The 20,930-nt window shown below is 47.1% G+C and overlaps 1 protein-coding gene across 1 annotated transcript in view; it reads left to right on the forward strand.

Annotated features, from left to right (window-relative positions):
• The first annotated feature begins 484 nt into the window (after nucleotides 1-484).
• The window catches only part of HCN4 (hyperpolarization activated cyclic nucleotide gated potassium channel 4), a 131,549-nt gene continuing 111,103 nt past the window's right edge, over nucleotides 485-20,930 (forward strand). Inside the window, exon 1 of the mRNA XM_044662844.1 lies at nucleotides 485-1,299. Within this exon, the coding sequence (XP_044518779.1) occupies nucleotides 485-1,299 (815 nt within the window). The remainder of the gene's footprint in view (nucleotides 1,300-20,930) is intronic.

The raw sequence follows: 20,930 nt of genomic DNA on the forward strand, positions 1-20,930 counted from the left end.
CTCCTCCTCCTTCTCCTCCTCCTCCTCCTCCTCCTTCTTCTCGCCGCGTCTGCGCTGCCCATGCCCGGTTGCCGGTCTCCGCGGCGGCGCCTTTTGTTCCCCGTGGGGAGGCGGGGCGCCCCTCCGCAGCCGGGCTGCCCGCCGCGCCCCTGAGCGCCACGCTTTGGGGCGGCTGGGGGACACCCCGCCCCGAGCCCCGCGCCATCCCCGCCCCCGGGAAGGGGGCGCGGCGCAGCGGGCCGGCCCGGCGGCGGCGGCGCGGGCAAGCGGGCAGGCTGCTTCTCTCCTCTCCTTCCCTCCTCCCTCACGGAGCCTGCGGACGGACGGGCATGGTCGGCTGAGGGAGGCGGCGGCGGCGGCGGCGGCAGCGGCGGCCGCAGCGGCAGCGGCAGAGGCAGCGGAGGGCATGTCCCTGGCGGGAACCCCGGCCCCCTGAGTCGCCTGCACGGGGGTCCCCCCTCTGTCCCCTCCCTCTCCAGGCGCCATGGACAAGCTGCCGCCGTCCATGCGCAAGCGACTCTACAGTCTCCCGCAGCAGGTGGGACCTAAGGCTTGGATCATGGACGAGGAGGAGGACGAGGAGGAAAGTGACAAGGACACCCGCAGGAAGAGCATCCGTCTTCGGCCCCTGCCCTCGCCCTCGGCGGCTGCGGGTGGTGGGGAGCCCCGGAGCGCGGCCCCAGGCATCATGGAGACTGAGGTGGGCAGCCGTAGTGGCGGCGGCGGCGGTGGCGCGGCCAAGTCCAGCACCAACGGGGACTGCCGGCGCTTCCGAGGTAGCCTGTCTTCGCTGACCAGCCGAGGCGGCGGCGGCGGTGGCGGCGGCGGCGGTGGTAGTGGTGGTGGTGGTGGTGGCGGCGGCGGCACAAGCTCCAGTGGCGGTGGTGGTGGCGGCGGGAGCAGCCACCTGCGCGACTCGGCAGAGGAGAAGCGCCTCATAGGCGAGGGCGATGCGTCCCCCTGCGAGGACAAGAGCCCCCCGGGCCTGGACGGGGAGCCCGAGCCCCCGGAGTCCCTGGGGCAGTCCCCGATGCCCTCTTGCTCTGCGGAGCAGCCCTCCGGCGCCTCTGCCACCTGCATCAAAGTGGAAGGAGGGTCAGGGGGCGACCAGATCGTCCCTGACGATGAGGCGAGGCTGGGCCAGGCGGGCTTCATGCAGCGCCAGTTTGGAGCTATGCTCCAGCCAGGGGTCAACAAATTCTCCTTGAGGATGTTCGGCAGCCAGAAGGCCGTGGAGCGCGAACAAGAAAGGGTTAAGTCGGCCGGTTTTTGGATTATCCATCCTTACAGTGACTTCAGGTAAGAAGGATTGGGCCCCAGCCCTACTGCCCCCCACCCCCTCCACACACACTTTGGGCACACTTCTCCCCACCATCTACCCACCTCACCAAGCTTTTGGCTGAGCCAACTTTTCTCTCCCTCAGTGGGTTGAGAGAGAAGCCTGCACCCTCAGATGTGCTCCTGATATATCCAGGGAACTTTTGTGCCGGTGTGTGCCCAGCTTCCCTCCCCAGCCTTTCTCTGGCCCATCAGACACAGGGCACCCCTGGGGCTAGGACAAAGCAGGAGGTGGAGAAGATCCTCAGAAGCAGGGGAGGGGGCAGATTAGCAGAGCCTAGCCCACCCAGCCTGCTTCGCTTAGGCAGCCCTGTCTCTGCTGGCCAGCCCTGCTGAGGCCCTAGTGATCTGGACACCAGGGGCTACAGCCCCATGAGGCCTACCGAGTTAAGAGAGAGAGGTCCAGTGAGAACTGCATGCAGCAGCAGTTACCGCACTGGCATCAAGTCACAAAGCTTAATGGGGAAACAGGGAAGGCACCACTACTACCTCTGCAGGGGATCCTCACCCTGGGGCCTCTGGGCCCAGAGAAGTTTATTTGTAGGTATCCGTGGGGGGCCCTGGCTCAGAGCCCTGGGAGTTGAACACTGGCTCTTGGGGGGACAGTCTGTTGCTTGCCAGGGGAACCACTGAATAATTTGAAGAGTAGAGCTGCTGTGGTGCCTGCCTTAGGGTCTGGGACCCCGATGAAATGAGGCGACACCTACCTACATCCCCGACCTACCCTAGCATCAGATCAGGCTATGAGCTCAGAGCTTCTTGGCTAGTTTAGGTCCAAAACAAGCAGGGCTGAGTGACCTTGTCGGATGCTCCCAGCAGGATACCTAGCTTGCTCATGGGAAGAGGCTGTCCCAAGAATTCGGGAGCATTCTGGACATCTCTGGTGCCCCAGATGGCCGCAGGGATTGGTCTCCACCCTGGGGCAGTCACTGGCCTCCATTGGTTTTGAGTGATGATGACTAGAAGGTTTCCCGTCCCCCAATATCATCCCAGTGCTCTGGGTCTGAGCAGCCAAGTAGCCATCAAGTCTGGTGGGATGTTTCCTGAAAAGTAAAGACTGTCTATTGATTCCAGGTCCTGGTGCTGGCCAGCTGAGGTCAGGAAAGCATCTTCTCTGGACATCTCAGGCTGGGTTCTGGGCACCAGGCTGGGCAGGGGCATTTCCATCAGCTCTAGTGAGGGTAGAGGGGGTGCAGCCTGTCTCGATTTCAGCCTGGGACTCTTCAGCATTGTCTTTTCTCTAAGCCTTCCCCTCTTTCTCTTCCTCTCTCCCTCCCTCCTTCCTTGTCTGCCTATCTTAATGAGCGCTTTCTCAGCTCAGAGCCTTCTTTGCAAACTCCAGGGAAGCCAGGTTTGTAATGAGAGCAAAGACATTTTTCATCCAATGAGAGAGATTTCTCTTGCTGGGAATGTCCAGTGAAGCCACATTCTCTGCTTAAAATAGGCAGTGAGCAGGGACCTCTTTGTATTTGGGGACTGTTTGCCTCTGCCGTTCTCCCCAAAGGGTGGAGAGGGGAGATCATTGATCTGTAGGGCAGGCCAAGCAAACAGTGGCAGATGCCAAGTTGTGTGGCAAAGCCCCAGGGTTTCCTGAGACACTGCCACGTGCCACCTTTGGCTCCCCAGTGCCACCCTCCTGAAGATCGGCTTCACCTCCCATCATATGACAGGAGCAAGCTTGTGAGAGAAGGTGGCAGGACTTGTATCTAAGTGGGTTGCTTGGTTGATGATGCCCTGAGTGTCTTTGAACCCTTTTGACCTCTGAAAGGAATCAAAGATGCATGGGAGTACTAGAAGGACTAACAGGGAGACCCTGAGCCTTAACATGCCAGCCCAAAGACCCAGATTAGGACCACAGTCTCTCCCCTGGCTACCAACCCACCTGCCCAAGCATGTCTTTATGTGGGGGCTATTGCTGGCTGACCTTAATCATGCTGGTGCATATCTATTCATACATCAATCAACAAGTGAGCATTTATTAAGCACCTTTGGGGTACCCATTTCTATGGCCTTAGTGAAACACTTTCATTGGTTCTTTCCCTGACTTTCCCCCCATCCAGTTAACTCCCCCCACTATCTTCTACACACATGGAAGGAAGACTCCTCACCCAGGGCATTGAAGACCTAGGACCTAGTTGTTTTCCCTCCCTTTATCCTTCCCCTTCCTCTTCCCATGCCCAGATGGCCTCCTTATCCATATCAAATGAGATAATGTATTTAAAGCACTTTGTAAACCGTAAGGTACCATAAAAGTGTTGCCCACATGTGTATATATATATATATATATAAATTATCAATGGGTCCATTCACTAATCCTTCATTCCTGCAATGAAATCTCCCTGCTACACACTCCTGGGAACAGAGCAAGGGAAAGACCATGTCCAGACTTATGATTGACAGCAAGAGAGGAACAAGTCAGTTTTATCTGAAATGGTTGATCAGGGCTCTGATTTTGGGGGTGGAAGCCTTGGTTTCTGCAAATCTTGGGACAGAGTAGACAAGACATTTAGTGTTCTGCTTCACTGACACCTTCCTTAGCCAGACTAGCCATCCCATTTCTCTATCACTTTAAGGCTTCTAAGGTTCTTTTCTCCTTAGGCTTAAGTATGATTATCCCCATTTTATAGATGAAGAGACTGAGTCTCAGAAACATTATTAAGCAATTTGCCTATAGTCATGCAGTCAGTAAGCCTCTGAGCTGGGATTTGAATCCAGGTTTTCCTAGATTTATTTTCCTCCTCCACTCTTCTACTCTCTTCCAAACGTTGGGCTCTCTCAGGATCTCAGAGGTCCTGGGGGCTGACATATTCCTGGCCACGTTTTCATCCATAGTCTCTAAGACTCTTTCACCAGGCAGCCCAGCCCCCTCTGGGCACTAGTTACTGGAGTTTATTCCTGGCCCATGGTTGATTGCACACCAGCACAACTCCAGTCTACGTATCCCACAGAAAGATTTATGAAAGCACTTTCTCTGGACAGTTGGAGATTTATTCATAATTTTTAACGGGGAGGAAGCATTGATCCAGCAGAATTGGTTTAATAAAGAAAAGCTGGCACACCATGATAGATTGAGTTTGCGGTTTGGAGTTCAGGCGATCTGTGGCAGCCGCCGTTCCCAGCATCGACAGCTCCCTGGAGAGTGACTAAGGTGTGCGTTACCAGAGGCCTGGATTGGTGTGAAACTCGGAGGGCCCAGAACAATCCGGGATGTGATTCCAGATCCCCTTCTTCTGGGACTGCCTTGGTCTCTTCCTTGTCATGAACTCTTCTTCCTATTGGTTCCTTTAGCCCTTTCTTCTATTGTTAGTCTGTTTTGAGAGTCAGACCTTCCCTTCTTCCTGATTTTTAACTTTTTTTTTTCCCCTAAGAAAAATAGGCCTGGTATTTTGGTTTCTGGATGTCTTCTACCCCACTGGCTTTTCCCTTTATTTGTACCCTGCCCTTCCAAGGCCCTGGCAGAATCCCTTGCTCCCAGCAGATACTGGGTGGTGACATTCAGGGTAACTGGGGACAAGGCACTCCTGGAGATGGTGGCCCCCCAAGGGGTGGAAACTTTAAACAAGTGAAACAGACATTCAAAATAGTCCTTCAAGGGGGGGAGAGAGAGAGAGAGAGAGAGAGAGAGAGAGAGAGAGAGAGAGAGAGAGAGAGAGAGAATACAGGCCGGTGCTTAGGAACGGAGCTGACCTTAACCAAGAATTCCATGTCGGGTGTTTGAATCAGTCCCCCTTGATTAGTAATGCACATTGAGGGTTTGTGTGTGCGCCTGTGTGCTTCTGTTGTACATATGCCTAGAGCATCTGGATTTATGTGCCCAGGTCTGTCGGTGTGTGTGTGCCTGAGGACCTGGGCGCCTGGGTCTTTGTGTGCTTGTATCTGTGTGTGTACTTGCGTTTGCTCGTTATTCGCGTCTGGATCCGTGTGTGTTTACATGTGTGCCAAGCCTCTGGGTCTTTGTGTGTGTGTGTATTTGCTTGTGTGTCTGTGTGTGTGTGCATGCCTATATTTTACTTCCAAGAAGGTCACCAGCCAGGCTACGGTGAGGGCCAGCTTCTTCTGGCTGTGACCTCCCTCCGAATTCCCTTCGTTTATCTTCTGGTGCTCGGTGTGGGAAGGTGATGCCTGGGGAATCTCCCTGTGGGGAATGAGGGAGAAGACAGCAGCCCAGTTTTCCATACTTAGTCAACAAGCATTTATTAGGCACCGGGCACTCTACTAATGGCTGAAGATATCAAGAAAAGTCCCCAAGCCTGCCCCTGCCCTCAAGGAGCTCACATTTTGAACAGTTTCTTCAACTTTAAAATATAAATAATCCTGGCTCCTCCTTCCCAGAGTGGACATGAGGATTAAATGAGGTAATATTTATTAGCAAAGACTGGCACATAGCAGATACCTAATAAATGTTTATTCTTCTCCTTCGAAACTGGAGGTCCATGAACTCGATTTTAAAGAGGATTTTGGTAACTATATTTGATTATAATGAGTTTCCTTTGTCGTCCCTCTGGGCTTTATTTTATGCCTTTCAAAACAGGATTTTGAGGAGGATCTATAAAATTCACCAGACAATGCCCAAGGGATCCAGGACACAAAAAAGTGGAGAATGCTTAGAATGGAGAAAACAAGTGATAAACCCTATCATAGCTGCCTTCACTTACAGGACAGAACAAATGATTTTTCTTTTTGTCCCTGATGCTCCTGGAATGAATGTTTCACCTGAAGTTCTCAGCTCATTTCCTTGGAAGACCCCAAAGCAATGCTTTCTGCCCTTATGTATTAAGGCTGTAGTTCTCCAAAAGGTTCTTGGGAAGAGACATCCTTAGCCAAATAGAGGACGTTGAATATGGCAGGGAAGAAGGCTTTCCTGCCTCAGCTTCTTGTGAATTCTTGTCCCTTTTGACTTGCTGACCTGGGAAGAGAGGATGCTTCCTTGAGCTCCTACTGTGGCCACCTGCTATTTGTCTAGAAGCCAGGCATAATTCCCCTCCTTGTCTCCTTTATCCTTTGACCCTTGGCTCTGTCTTCAAAAAGAGGGACACTTCAGCACTAATCTTCAGAATCCCTGAGGGTCCTGGAATTTCCCTGTGGTATTTATTTGCTGCCCAAGAACTAACAGTGAAGAATGTGGGCTGGGGTCAGTGGAAAGCATGGCTCCTAGGACTGGTCTGGGTCCTACTTGTCAGGGAGATAATGGAGAAGGGTGGAAGAGTGGGGATCCTAGGGAATGAGGCAACATTTTCTAGCTATTTCTGGCTCTTATTCATCCATCTTCTCCCTGAGCTATCCTGGAAGTGACAGTGTAGAGAGAATGTATTGTACTTGGATTCTATTGCCCATGAGCTGGAACCCTTATAGTAATACTAATAATAATTTCAAGGAGGAAAAAGCTAAGGGGAGGATGAAGAAGGGAAGAGAAGAAGAGATAGAGGAAGGAGGAGGCTGGTGGCTGGTCTCATCAGGCTGACCTGCCTAATATGACCAAAGGTAAGTCAGTCAGCAGATATTTATAAGCATCTATTATGCGCCAAGTGCTTTCCTTGGGGAAGGGGAAAGAAGCTATTCCTCAGGCTGCCTAGGACTCCTGGGAGTGACTGTCAGTGTGGGTTCAAAGCTTCCAAGATGGAACAGACAGTTAGCTGCAGGGCTAGTGGGGAGGGAGGAAGAGGAGCCAGGATTCAAAGGGGAATTCCAAGGTTAGCTGTCTGAAAGGTGCTGTCAGCTTGCTGTGCCAGGCCAGGCCAGGCAGCTTTCTTGAGCTCTGAAGACGTGCTAACCCTGGTCTCTGGGGATCAAACTGTCCATTTATTGTAGATTCCAGGCCAGACCTCCTGGAAGAGCCCAACTTCTAGCTTTCTCAGGGAGGAGCTTAGAACTCAGATGCCTGTGGGTTGCTTGCTGCCTGCATTCAGGGGGGCTCCTTGGCTTCTAGACTTGTGCATTTGTAGGAATGAAAAGGTGGTCTCTCTCTCTTTCTCTGTTTGTCTCTCTCTCCCTCTCCCTGCTCCTCTTCCTCTCTCTGTCTCTCTCTCTCTGTCTCTCTCTCCCTCTCCCTCCTCCTCTCTCTCTCTGTCTCTGTCTCTCTCTCCTTCCTCCTCCTCCTCTTTGTCTCTCTCTGTTTCTATCTCCTTCCTCCTCCTCCTCCTCCTCCTCCTCCTCCTCCTCCTCCTCCTCCTCCTCTTCCTCTTCATCTGTCTCTCTGTCTGTTTCTGTCTGTCTGTCTGTCTCTGTCTCTCTCTCTGGCAGTCATGATCCGTGTCCTAAGCAATGGAGTTTGGAATTCAGGTCAGTTCAAGTCAGAAGTCTTTCCCAGAGATCCCCAGCTGAGTGCTGAAGAGGGACTCAGTGGATGGAGAAGATGCTGGATGGCCCCTTATTGAAAGGTCAGGTAGTTCATTCTGATGGTCCTCTTCTCTTGCCTTCCACTGAGCCAATTTAACTGCTGGCAGATACATTGCCTTCAGTTTTCACCTTGGCCCTGTGGAGGTCCTGAACATTGATGACCAAGAGGATCACGGTCCTCTGCCCCATCGCAAGGACAATGCCAGTTTCTCTAACACGCCAAGCCTAGCACCACCCACTGGACAAAGACAACTATATATTTTGGTCCTCATCTATCCCATTTCCTGTAACTTAGTTTCCTCTTCACCCAGAGTTCATTCTTCCCTCACTAGAGGCCTGACAGACGGAGAGCAAAAATATTTTTAATTCTTTTTTTCAAAAAAGCATTTATCATCTTTCCTTCCCACCTTCCCCTCTCCCAATTAAAAAAAGAAACCAACTCAAAGAACAAAACCCCTTTTAACAAGCATGCTTAGTCAAGCCAAACAAACCTCCATATAAATTCTTTCCCTTCTTAATGCCTCTTTCTAAAGATTTTTAAATTAAAATTTAGCTCCAACCCACCCTCCTGCCTGAGACCAGTCCATAAGATTCCTTGGAAACAGGGCTAGATTTGGAGTCAAAGTCTCTCTATCCCAATCCGGACTCTGCCACATCTGTTCGCGTGACCCTGCGTAGATCTCTTAGCCTCTGTTTTACCACCTGCAGAAGGGAATGATCTCTAAGGTTTTTTGCCTCTCTCGATCTAGACTCCTAGGATTTGTAGGCAGATTATCTCCTTGAAGGCAGGGATTGTCTTTTGCCTCTTTGTATCCCCCACGCTTAACACAGTGCCTGGCACACAGTAGGTATTCGATAAAAGTATATCGAATCCACCGAATGAACGAAAGAACTCCCATCCCTCTCGTTTCCAGGACTTCTTACTGCTTGCTCTCTCGACCATATGGCAGCACTTGATTATATTTCTGTTGGTTCTAACCAGAATGTGAACCTCCAAACAACCCCCAAAGCCAAGCCACCGACTTCTCTCCTTGTCTCGCCAGCTTACTGAGTTGTTAACATATTGGGGCTCGGTTAATGCTTGTGGATTAAATTCAGTAGGCAGGACTGAGCCCCGGCAGTCTGATAACACTGGCATCCTGGAAACTCGGGTTAATAAATATCTCCCTCCTGTTGGTCAGGGCTTTTTCCTGTTGTGCCTCTGGCCAGCCCTGTCTGCTGCTCCCTGGATCAAATCCATCCTTCCAAGACAAGACGTGTTAATTAATGTTGGGAGTAGGGTGGCCGCGGGGTCCCCATTAATCAATTAGGTTTCCGTGGACCGTGGCATCTCTCCGGTCTCCAGGAAGAATCAGAAGGTAAAAAGGGGCCAAGGTGAGCGGGATGGGGGTGGGCGAGGAAGGACAAAGTCGCTTAGGCAGAGGGAGATTTCCAAGAAGGAGCAGATTGGTGCCAGTGAGCTAGCCCAGAGGTGACACCAGGCACCGAGAGGAGTGCCGGGCTTTGGAGTGGCTCTCCTGACAGCCAGAAGGATGATAGCAGAATCAGTAATGATAGCCAGTCCCATTAGCACCACTGTTGTTTTAATCAAAAAGCCTACAATCTGCCCAGGCAGCTTAAGGCTGAGATAGGAAATGGAGTCCTGAGATGACAGCCCCTGCAGGGTCCTCCCCCCACCCTCACCCTAGAAGCTGCCCACTCATCTCCTGCCCCCTCCCAATCCCAGTCAGGAGAGATGAGCCGGGAGAAAGGCACACAGCAGCGATCGGTGCCGCCGGTTCAGTCATTGATCCCCCCTGAGTGGGCACATGCTTGTGACCGGCACAGTCCTAGGCACTGTGGGGGGAATAACGGGAAACTGCAGACCCAGACTCTGACCTCAGAGAGCGTATGTTCTAGGAGAGAGCAGACAGAACATTCACGCAAAAAACATCTCAAGGACCCTTCAAAAGCTGTCTATAATCAAGTGCCAATTAATGTTAACTGTGTTCAGGCAGCTCCTACTTTAAGCAAATCTGACATAGGAAATGCAGAATTTCTAAGCAAGATAAATTACTGTGCATTGGGGGTGGGGAGTCTTCACTTTACAGGAGGATTCACCCCGGGGTTCCTTTAAATAGCAAGTTCTTCCAGTGCATTTATGGCACAGGTTAATTTATTTTCAGTGCTTTGGACCCACTTGGGCATTAATGCTGATGGGATGCAGAAAAAAGGGAGATCAATCTGGTGGGATTAATCAAAGAGAGCTTCCTAGAGGAAGGACCTTTCTGAAAGATGTTTCTCCCTGTTGTCTATCATCGGTCGGTCAATAAGCATTTACTGAGCTTCTCCTGGGTGCTTGGGCCTGGGTGCAAATCCCTGGGATGCAGAGAAAGGCAAAAGAAAGGCCCTGCCCTTGAGGAGCTCACAGACTGATGTTTCAGTGTCATTCCTGCCCTGAGTCTGGCTTATTTGAAAGCTTAGGAAATGGGGCGTGAGAGCATCTGCAGCAAAATTTATCAGGAAAAAGATGGGTTCATATTGGTGATCTTCCCCGCCCCCACCCCCACTTTCCCTCCCAGTATGGAAATTTCCTCTGTCCCTTCAGAAAGGCGATTTCTGTGACTCCTGGTCTCGGAGAGTTACTGAGGGCCCTGAAGAGGCTAAGCGGCTTCCCCTGCTCACAGAATTAGTATGTGTCAGAGGCACGAAGGGAACCGGGTCTTCCTGATACCAAGGCATGGCATTATCCACTCCATCATATGGTCTTCAGTGTTTGGAGAGAGTTGAACAACTATATGCAATTTCTAATACCCTTTGCCAAGTCCAACCATGTTTCTCACCTGCTCATTAAACCTCTCTGGCTCCCTACTACCTCCAGATGCCTCTGCTGGGCACCTAAAGCCCGTCCTAATCTGACTGCGGCTCTCTTCCCAGGCTTGGAACACACTCTTGCCCTTCGTCCGTGCTACATTCTGGCCACATTGGTTTATTGCTGATCCAGAGCTCAGCAGTCCAGACCAACCATGTGTCTCTGAGCCCTGCGGCAGGCTCCTTTCTCAGCTGTGCCTCTTGGAATGCCTGACTTTTCTTCAAGTTTCTCTTTTCATGGGCAGCTTACTGGTATCCTTGGTGGTCAGTGCTTCCAATTTTCCTCCTTCTCCAGTTAATGTGTGTGTGTGTGTGTGTGTGTGTGTGTGTGTGTGTGTGTGTGTGTATTTGTTGTTGTTCAGTCTGACTCTTTGTGATGCCATTTGGGGTTTTCTTGGCAAAGTTACTAGAGTGCTTTGCCATTTCCTTCTTTAGCTCATTTTACCAATGAGGAATTGAAGAAAACAGGGTTAAGTGACTTGCCCAGGATCACACAGCTTGGAAGTGTCTGAGGCTAGATTTGAACTCATGATGATGAGTCTTCTTGATTCCGAACCCAGGGCTCTATCCACTGAGTCACCTAGCTGCTCTCTCTCTCTCTCTCTCTCTCTCTCTCTCTCTCTCTCTCTCTCTCTCTCTCTCTCTCTCTCTTTCTTCTCCCTCTCCATATATATACATATATACTCTGTTTATATTATGTATATCACCTCTCCCCCTCCTAGTACAATGCAGACTCCTTCAGGACATAAGGAATTCTCTCTCTCTTTCTCTCTCCCCCCTCTCTCTCTTTCTTCCCCTACTCCATATATATAATATTATATATGCACATATATATACTCTGTTTATATTATCTATATCACCTCTCCCCTCCTCCTAGTACAATGCAGATTCCTTGAGGACATAAGGAATTCTCTCTCTCTCTCCCCCCCTTGCTCTCTTTCTTGCCCCCTCTATATATAGTATAATATAATATATGTATGTATATATATGCATACATATATATATATACACTCTGTTTATATATCCGTATCACCTCTCCCCTCCTCCTAGTACAATCCTTCAGGACATAAGGACTTTTGCAATTTCTTTGTGGCTTCTGCACTAACACCCCCCTAGCAGGGGCTTAATGAAAGCTCGTTAAACTAAACGGGTTTGGCCCCGTAGACAATGTAAGAATTGTGCCTCCTGTCCCTCTTCTGCTTTTCTCTGGATCCCTGGATTCTTGTGTCCGACCCGCAGTGGTTGGAATGTACAAATAATGCTGGACTCTCTTTGAGAAATGTCAGCGATGGCCTTTGCCTGCCCTGCATTTGGGTCAGGATTCAGATTGATGTAGGGAGTGTATTCCTGAAAGGGGAGGCTTAGGTAGAGATGCTCGTGTCCCCCTCATTTGTCCCTCTTTGTACCTTACACCACCTTCAGAAGCCTTTGGTTGGTAGGAACACCTCTAAGTTATGAACCCCATGTTTCTGGAGGCTTGAGGACAACTTTTGGTTGACTGACGGTAGCATCCGCCATATACAAACGCCCTCACTCTCCATTAGACACTGGGATCATAATCACAGAACCTCAGATTTGGAAGGGACCTTAACTAATACCTTAAGAATGGTTAGTGAGATGGAAGCAGCTGGGTGACTCAGTGGATTGAGAGTCAGACCTAGAGATGGGAGGTCTTGGGTTCAAATCTGGGCTCAGATACTTCCTAGCTATTTGACCCTGCACAAGTCATTTAAATCCATTGCCCAGCCCTTACTGCTCTTCTGAGTTGGGACCAATACACAGCACTGATTCTAAGATGGAAAGTAAGGTTCTGAAAAACAAAAAAGGTAAACCAGAACCCAAGGTGAAAATAGAGACGTAGTGCGATGGTCAGTGTACTGGAGAAATAAGGCACAGGAAACAATTTCAGAATAATAGACAATAAAATAATAGAACAATAGGATAATAATAACAGACTCTTTTGCTATTGTTGTGGAAAAGATGTGGACTAGATAAAAAGACAATTAGACTCAGAACTGTATGAATAACCAGACCTAAAGAATTGTCACTGGGCTATAGGGGAGAGAACACTGGGCTTAGAATCAGGAAGACTTTTCATCATGAGTTCAAATCTGTTCCCAGACATTTCCTAGCTGGATTCCCCTGGACAAGTCACTTCACCTTGTTTGCCTCCATTTCCTCATCTGTAAAGTGAGCTGGAGAAGGAAATGGCAAGCCACTTCAGTGTCTCTGCTGAGAAAACCCCCAATGGGGTCAAGAAGAGTTGGACACAACTGAGCAACAACAAACCATAGTCCTTAATGGCTCCATGCTAACTTGGGAGCAGGTGTTGAGTGGAGGCTCCAGGATTTCACTGCACCTTGTGCTGCTCACAGTCTTCATCAGTGACTTGTACATAGATGAATGATCCGCTTATCAGATTTTCAGATGACACAAATCTGAGAGGGAAAGCTAACACTCTGGATGACAGGATTTTTTAAAAGATCTCGGTGGAACCAAACCATGATAAATAATAATAGGGACAAAGGAAGATGTGTTCTACCTAACTGCATCCCCACCTCTTCTCCTCTTCTCCCTCTCCTTCTCTCTCCCTCCTTCTCCCTCTCCTTCTCTCTCCCTCCTTCTCTCTCTCCTTTGCGCTCTCTCTCTCTCTCTCTCTCTCTCTCTCTCTCTCTCTCCCTCTTTCCATATATATGCACATATCTTCTGTTTACATATCTACAGCTTCACAGGGCCAAAATGAAGGAAACAGCAGATGAAATGGCTAGGTAGCCATTTACCTGAAAAAGATCTGGAGTTTTTAGTGGATTACAAGTCCCAAGCGTGATATGACAGCCCAGAAACCTACTACTGTCTTAGATCAAATCAAGAGAGGCATCATATGCAGGTTCAGGAATGGGAAGGTCTTTTTTTATTTTTTCAACAACCCTGACCTTCCATCTTAGAATCAATACTACGTATTGGTTCCAAGGCAGAAGAGCAACAAGGGCTAGGCAATAGGGGTTAAGTGACTTGCCCAGGGTCACACAGCTAGGAAGTGTTTGAGCCACCCAGCTGCCCCCAGGAATGGGAAGGTCTTGATAAACTCTACATCAAGAATATTGGCTTTACTCCAGGACAGGCCATTTTAGGAGCATAGATAAAGCTGGAGAGCATTCAGAAGAGGGCAACCAGGATGGGCAATTTATTTGGAGACTCTCCTGTGGACAGGGGTTTTGGTTTGTTCTGTTTCACCCCAGAGGATGGAACTAGGAGCACCAAACTCTGTTAGATGGCATAATGTTTACAACGCTGGGCCTGGAGTCAAGAAGACTTGAGTTCAACTCCAGCCTTAGACATTTTATTAGTAGTGAAGTCCTGGCTACATAGATCACGTAACCCCTCCTCAGTTTACTCATCTGTAAAATGGGGATAATAATAGCCCCTATCTCCTTGGATTATTGTGAGTATCAAATGAAAAAATATTTGTGTAATGTTGGGCAAACCTTAAAGATTTTGCTACTATTAACTAGGAGGAATGGGTAAAAGTTGCATAGAGGTGAATTTTGTCCTAGTGTCAGGAAAAACTTCCTAATAAAACTGTACCCCAAATCAATGGGTCTCCTCTGGAGGCAGGAGTTCTCAAGTTGAGGCTAGATGATTGCTTGTCTGGTGTCATATAGACGGCATTCTTAAGATGTTGATGGAGATCGCTTCCAAATCTGGAATTTGGTATTTATGATCCTAGTGTCTATTGGGGTGAGAGGGTGGTTTCCACACAGTGAACATTGTCATCTGATTGTAGTGGAAGGAGTGATGTCTGCCCCAGTTCTAAGACCTCCACAATGTCTACTTCCACTGCCTTTTTGACTTTTAGAACAAACTGTCCTCTTTTGCCCTTTCCACGGGGCACACTGTAGGTGCTAAATAAATGCTTATTCCCTTCCTTAAAAAAATGAGATTGGGAATGGAGAAAGTGAGACTGGAGATTCTGACACTTGAGCAAATTGGAAACTAAACTCTGTCCACCCTGCCTTTGGGATCGGGCTGCATTTCCAAGGTCAGCCCTAAGTGTGTAGAGACAAGTGTAGAGAGTCAAAGGCGAGGGACCCTCCAGGCATCCAAAGATGACTCAGGGTTGTAACACACTAGGTCGATTCAATTCAACAAGTAGACACTCATTAAGTGACTGTTAAGTGCCAGGCATTCTACTTGGCACTAGAGATACAAAGACAAAGAGAACAACAGTCTTGCCCTCTGGGAGCTTATATTCTGTTAGGGGAACACAATAGGCACATAGATAAACATATACGAAGTTTCTGTGCTGGAGAAGGGGAGAGGAGCACCAACAGCTCCAAGGAAAGACTTCTTCAAGGAGGTGGTATTTGGGCTGAGCTTTCAAGTGATCCTGGGGTTTGGGAAGGAAGAGGTAAGGGGAGAGATCATCCAGGTTGGAGGGACCACCAAAGGAATGGAGGTGGGAGGTGGCATGTCCTATACAGAAACAGTAAGTAGGTCAGTTTTACTGGAATGCAGAGTGTGTAAAGGGAATTAATCATGAATCAGAATCATCATGGAAAAAGACTTGGGTCAGATAGTGAAGGGCTTTAAAGGTCAACGAGGGCAGTTTTTTTTTCATAGTGTCAAAAGGGAGCTGTTGAAGCTCCTTAAGCATAGGTATGTCATAATTTCATTTGTACTTTTGGAATATTAATTGGGCAGCTGTATGGAGGATGGACTGAAGTGGAGGGGGGAGTCTAGAGATAGAGAGACCATTGAGGAGGCTGTTGATTCTAAGAAAAAAATGATGAAGAATGATTAGGGTGGTTGGGATATGAATAGAATTAGAATCAATAGATTCCACTGATCATCTGGGTGTTGCAGTGGATAGAGTACCAAGACCGAAGTCAGGAAGGCTCATTTTCTGGGTTCAAATCTGGCCCCAGATACTTACTAAGTATGTGACTCTGGGCAAGTCATTTAACACTATTTGCCTCAGTTTCCTCATCTGTAAAATGAGCTGGAGAAGGAAATGGCAAACCATTCCAGGATCTTTGCCAAGAAAACCCCAAATAGGGTCAAGAAGAGTAGGACATGACCGACAAATGACAGAATTGGCAATTGAATATGGAAATAGGGCAAAAGAAAGGAAGAGGGAAGACTCTATGATGGTGATGGCAAACCTATGATATATGTGTCAGCACTGACACGTGTAGCCATTTTTGATGACACGTGGCCACATACAGAGAAGTATGGGGCCACATGCCGAAGATGAAACATTTGCTGTCGTGTAGTGTAGACACTCTGTGCACTATAGATGACAATTCTACTCATATTCATTTACTTATTTTGGTTTATTAAATAGTTATATATTGCAATTATACATTTTTGTTATTTAAATTATAAATATTGTGAAATTATTTTTCTCGAAGTGACACACCACCCGAGTTATACTCGTTTTTTTGGCAGATTTTGACACACTAAGCTCAAAAGGTTGCCTATCGAGCATGATGATGAGTCTTTAATTATGACCTGGAAGATTGAAAGGATGGTGAGACCCTAGAAAGGACTAGGGAAATTAGGAGGAGGGGCAGGTTTTTGGGAAAAGATAATGAGTTCTAATTTGGATATGCTGAATTTGAGATGCCTATGGGATATCCAGGAGAAGATTTTGAATTGGGACTTAGGAGAGAGATGCAGGATTGATACAATCTTCTGCAAAGAACTGGTTGTTGAACTCCCAGGGAGTTATCAGAGTATATAAAGAGAGAAGAATAGAGCCCTGGGTATGTTCACTCCTAGGAATGGGACATGGGTTATGTCCAGAGAGAGAGAAAGGGGGAAAGAGAAAAAAAGGAAGAGAGAGAGAGAGAGAGAGAGAGAGAGAGAGAGAGAGAGAGAGAGAGAGAGAGAGACAGAAATTCCAAATATGGCCTCAGACACTTTCTAGTTGTAGGGCCCTGGGCAAGTCACTTAACCCCCATTACCTAAATCTTAATTTCTCTTTTGCCTTCAAACCAATATACAGTATTGATTCTAAGATGGAAGGTAAGGGTTTTTTTTTAATGAAGAGGGAAGTAATGAGGGGGAAAACACAGAGAGAGCAGAACCAAGAAGAGAGACAGAGATACAGAAAGAATTCAGACTTCAGTCCATGTTTAGGTCTCAGTACTAGGACCATCCATAATAATTCCCAAGTAAACTAGGAGCTCCTTGAGTCAGCGACTCTATGGTGGTATAGGGACTTAGTTCTGGGCATATAATAAGCATAGTCATGTCTCTCACAAAGCTCAGATGTAGAGGTCTTTCTGCCCACTTCTCCCACCCACCAGGGTCAGCGCAGCACTCAGCCTCCACATTTGATGGCATCAGCTGGGTGTGGTGCTGATAATTGGCTGTTCAATGATTTTATGTCTGTCTAAGCATTTCTCCTTGTGGGTGGATGTGTTATGTCTGTGTGAATGAGTCTTTCAGAAATGAATACATAACACAGGGGAATGGCTAATAATACATTGTCTTTTACGTCTTTGTCAGGGAGGATGCCCCAGCTCAGGAAGTCATATCCCAGCATCACGGGAAAGAGAAAGAGGGTAGAAACCAGTAGGAAATGAATGAGACTGTCGGAGGCTCATTCACTGACCTCCTGCCTGGCAATGAATAGATGAAACCTTAAATTCTTCTTGGAGTTTGGTTCATAAAAACAAAACAAAACAAACAAACAAAAAAAAAACAAGCAACATCCATCAGTGTGGATGTATAGCTAGAGATTTGGACTTCCAGCACCATAGGAGTGCTCTATGACCTTGGGTAGGACACCTAAGTTTCATGAGGCTCAGCTTTCCTTCCTAGCTCTCTTGTGTGTCAGTTACATTACCATTCCTCCATCATCCAAACCAAAAACATGGAGTTCAAATCTGGCTCCTCCTCCTTCTTCATTCCCCACTTTCAGCAATCACCAAGTCTTGTCAATTCTCTATGCTCTCTTCTCTAATTTTTTTCATCCCCTCATATTTACCACCCAAATTCATGCCCTCATTGCCCTTAAGCCAGCAAACAGCATCTTTCACAGCTCCCACCCTCAATCCATTTGGAATACTGCAAGCATATTAATTTTTTCTAAGGCATGCTTTTCATCATGTCCCTCCTCCGCCTAAGACGCTGCCTATTTATTCCTGCCTCTGGGTCTTTGTTTATATCTTTCCTCCTTCCAGGAATGCTCTCCTCTTCTCATCCAGCTTAGTTGAAAGATCCATATTTGGAGAGATTTGGAGGCGAAGGACCCAGGTTCAAATCCTACATCTGCTACCTAATTCCTGGGTGACCTTAACCAAGTTGTATTTCATCTCTAGTCTTTAGTTTCCAAATCTGTAAAATCAAGGGATTGGCTTAGATGATCGCCAGAGTCTCTCTTGGTTCTGAATCTATGATCTTCTCTCAAAAATCTAACCATCCCTCAAGGCTTGCTCAGATTTTCCCTACTTCCTTCTTGACTTTTCCCAGCAGGCCTCTTCAGCTCATTTGAGTTTCTACTTAGCCCTTAATTACCCTATTGATACAAATATAAGCTACCTCTGAATATAGGTCACATTAAGAGCTGTACCCAGCATGAGGTGGATGGAGCTTTGCCCTAGGTTACCATCATGGAGGGTGGATACCTTTCCTCCCCACATCAATTCATCCCAGCACATTGCCTTGTGGCCCTCTAGTGGCATGTGGTGGGACTGCTCCTGAGCTTCTACTCTCAGGGTCCTTTCCCAGTGATGCTCTGGGACATATCTCATCACCTCTGATAGACTCTTAGTTGTACCACCCTAGTGGTGGATCCTTTTTTGTGCCACTGTGCTATCACTGCACCCACACTCTTACTTTAGGCACAGTTAAGGCTGCTTATGGCTCTGGACACATCATAGATTCAGGGATGAAAGGGAGCCCAAAGGTCATCTAGTCTACTCCCCTCATTTTACAGATGGGGAAACCGAGGCTAGAGAATTAAAATGACTTGTCTAAGGTCACAATGTCAACATCTATTTTAAAGTGGAGATAGATTGTAGGTAGGTAGGTAGGTAGATAGTAGATAAGTAAATGATAGGCTGAAAAATAGTTTTTTAAAATATATTTTAAAGATATTAAAGATATTTTAAAAATTTAAGATATTAAAGATATTTTAAAGATATAAAGAAAGAAAATTAGGCCTTTTAAATCACTGGTATAGGGAGAAGAGGACCTGAGACATCTATTCCTAGTTTCTATGGGGAAGCAATTCCACTAATATTTTTTTAAACCCTCACCTTCCGTCTTGGAATCAATACTGTGTATTGGTTCCAAGGCAGAAGAGTGGTAAGGGCTAGGCAATGAGGGTTAAGTGACTTGCCCAGGGTCACACAGCTGGGAAGTGAAATTCCATTAATATTGACTGAGGATTTTCTATGTGCCCATTCCTGTATAGGAGAAAATGGTAGAATTCATCTTCTTTACTGATTTCCCAATAAGGAACTCGCTCCACCAACTCATGCTGTCAATGGCTCAGCAATGTAGCATCCTAGAAAGTTGCCTAAGGCACTGGGAGGTCCAATGATTTGCTCAAGGTCATGCAGCCAATATGTATCTGAGGCAGGATTTGAATCCAAGGCTTTCCCACTTCAAGATCAGCTCTGTATCTGCTATGTTACACTTCATCTATGAAATTAGCATTATGTGTGTATACATGTGTGTACACAGAGATACATACATGTATTTTCACACATATGTATCTATGTATATGTCTATCTACCTATCTCATTGACCATTTATTAAGCACCCACTGTGTGCCAGGCAGTATACTAGAGGTTAGGGATACAAAGACAAAAAATGGAACAATTCATTCACTCAAGGACATATATCAGGGAAACAACATGTATGCAAATATATACAAAGTAGATATAAGGCAATTTGGGGGGTCATTCATATATGTGTATTTATATATATATATATATATATATATATATGCATATATGTATGTGTATATACAGACATGGTATCCCAAAACTCATCAGCACAGTTTTGAGCTATTAAAGCTTAAAATGGTCCAAAGACTTTTGAGATACCTTGTATATGCGCAGAAAAACAGACAGACAAACAGGTAGACATGCAGACAGACAGAAAAACAGATGATTGATAGCTGTACCATAGACAGGATTGATATTTAGATAGACAGATGGGCAGATAAATAGATTAAGAGATGAAAGAGACAGAGACAGAGTCAGAGACAGAGATGGAGACAGAGAAAGAGAGTGAGAGACAAAGAGAGGGAAAGAGACAGAGAGAGGGAGAGAGACAGAGAGACACAAAAAGAGACACACATAGAGTGAGAGAAAGAGAGTGAAAGAGAAAGAAAGAGAAAAGAGAGAGAGAGAGAGAGAGAGAGAAATGACAGATAAATAAAGGAGATATAGTCCAAACTGGACAGTTGGGTTTCTGAGGGGTTCCTGCCCCAGCTGGAGCTGAAGGGAGGAAGGGATGCGGGTCCTGAGGTAGCAGTAGTTGTTGTGAGAAGGCATTAGCAGCACATTGCATGCTCTGTGCTGTCTCTTCCCCAGGGAGGCTAGAGATAGGCAAACAAAAGCCAGTCGAAATGCACAGGCCACCCTCGGGTTTGTACAAGCCAGATGCTGTAGAAACATGTAGGCTACGTTCAGACCAGTACAGTTTATCCTGCCTCGTGTTCCCTCTCTTTGTTTCTCATTCCATGATGTTTGTCCCTATAATCAGATTATGTCTGTGCTCGGCAAGGGCAAGAAGGGTGATTTTTCCTTCTGCCTTCAGCCCAGTTCCCTGTCCAGGTAGAGGCACGTAGGAGGACTTCAGCAAACACTAATGGACTTGTTTCCTCATCTAGAAGGAAAAAAAAGATCAAAGCTTGTGCTCCTACATTCCTAACAGGTAAGGTGGTAGGGAGCACTTAGAGGAAAACCAGCGTGAGAAAGAGGAGTAGAATATCAATAATTTATTATATTTTTTAGACTAGGGGAAGCCAGGTAGCTCAGTGGATAGAGTGCCAGGCTTGGAGTCAGGAGGACCTGAGTTCAAATGTGGCCTCAGACACTTCCTCTTTGTGTGACCCTGGGCAAGTCACTTAATCCCATTTACCCAACCCTTGCCTTTCTGTCTTAGAGCTGTGAATAGCACAGAAGGTAAGGGTTTTAGATAGACAGACAGACAGACAGACAGACAGACATATAGACAGATAGACAGACAGATAGATAGATAGATAGATAGATAGATAGATAGATAGATAGATAGATAGATAGATAGATAGATAGATAGATAGATAAATGCATGCGTGCATAGATGGATGGATAGATAGGTAGATGGATGGATGGATGGATGGATAGATGCATAGATAGATGGATGGATAGATAGGTAGAAAGACAGTTGGATGGATGGATGAT

The sequence above is a fragment of the Gracilinanus agilis genome, chromosome 2, assembly GCF_016433145.1.
Source record: "Gracilinanus agilis isolate LMUSP501 chromosome 2, AgileGrace, whole genome shotgun sequence".
Taxonomy (NCBI): Eukaryota; Metazoa; Chordata; class Mammalia; order Didelphimorphia; family Didelphidae; genus Gracilinanus; species Gracilinanus agilis.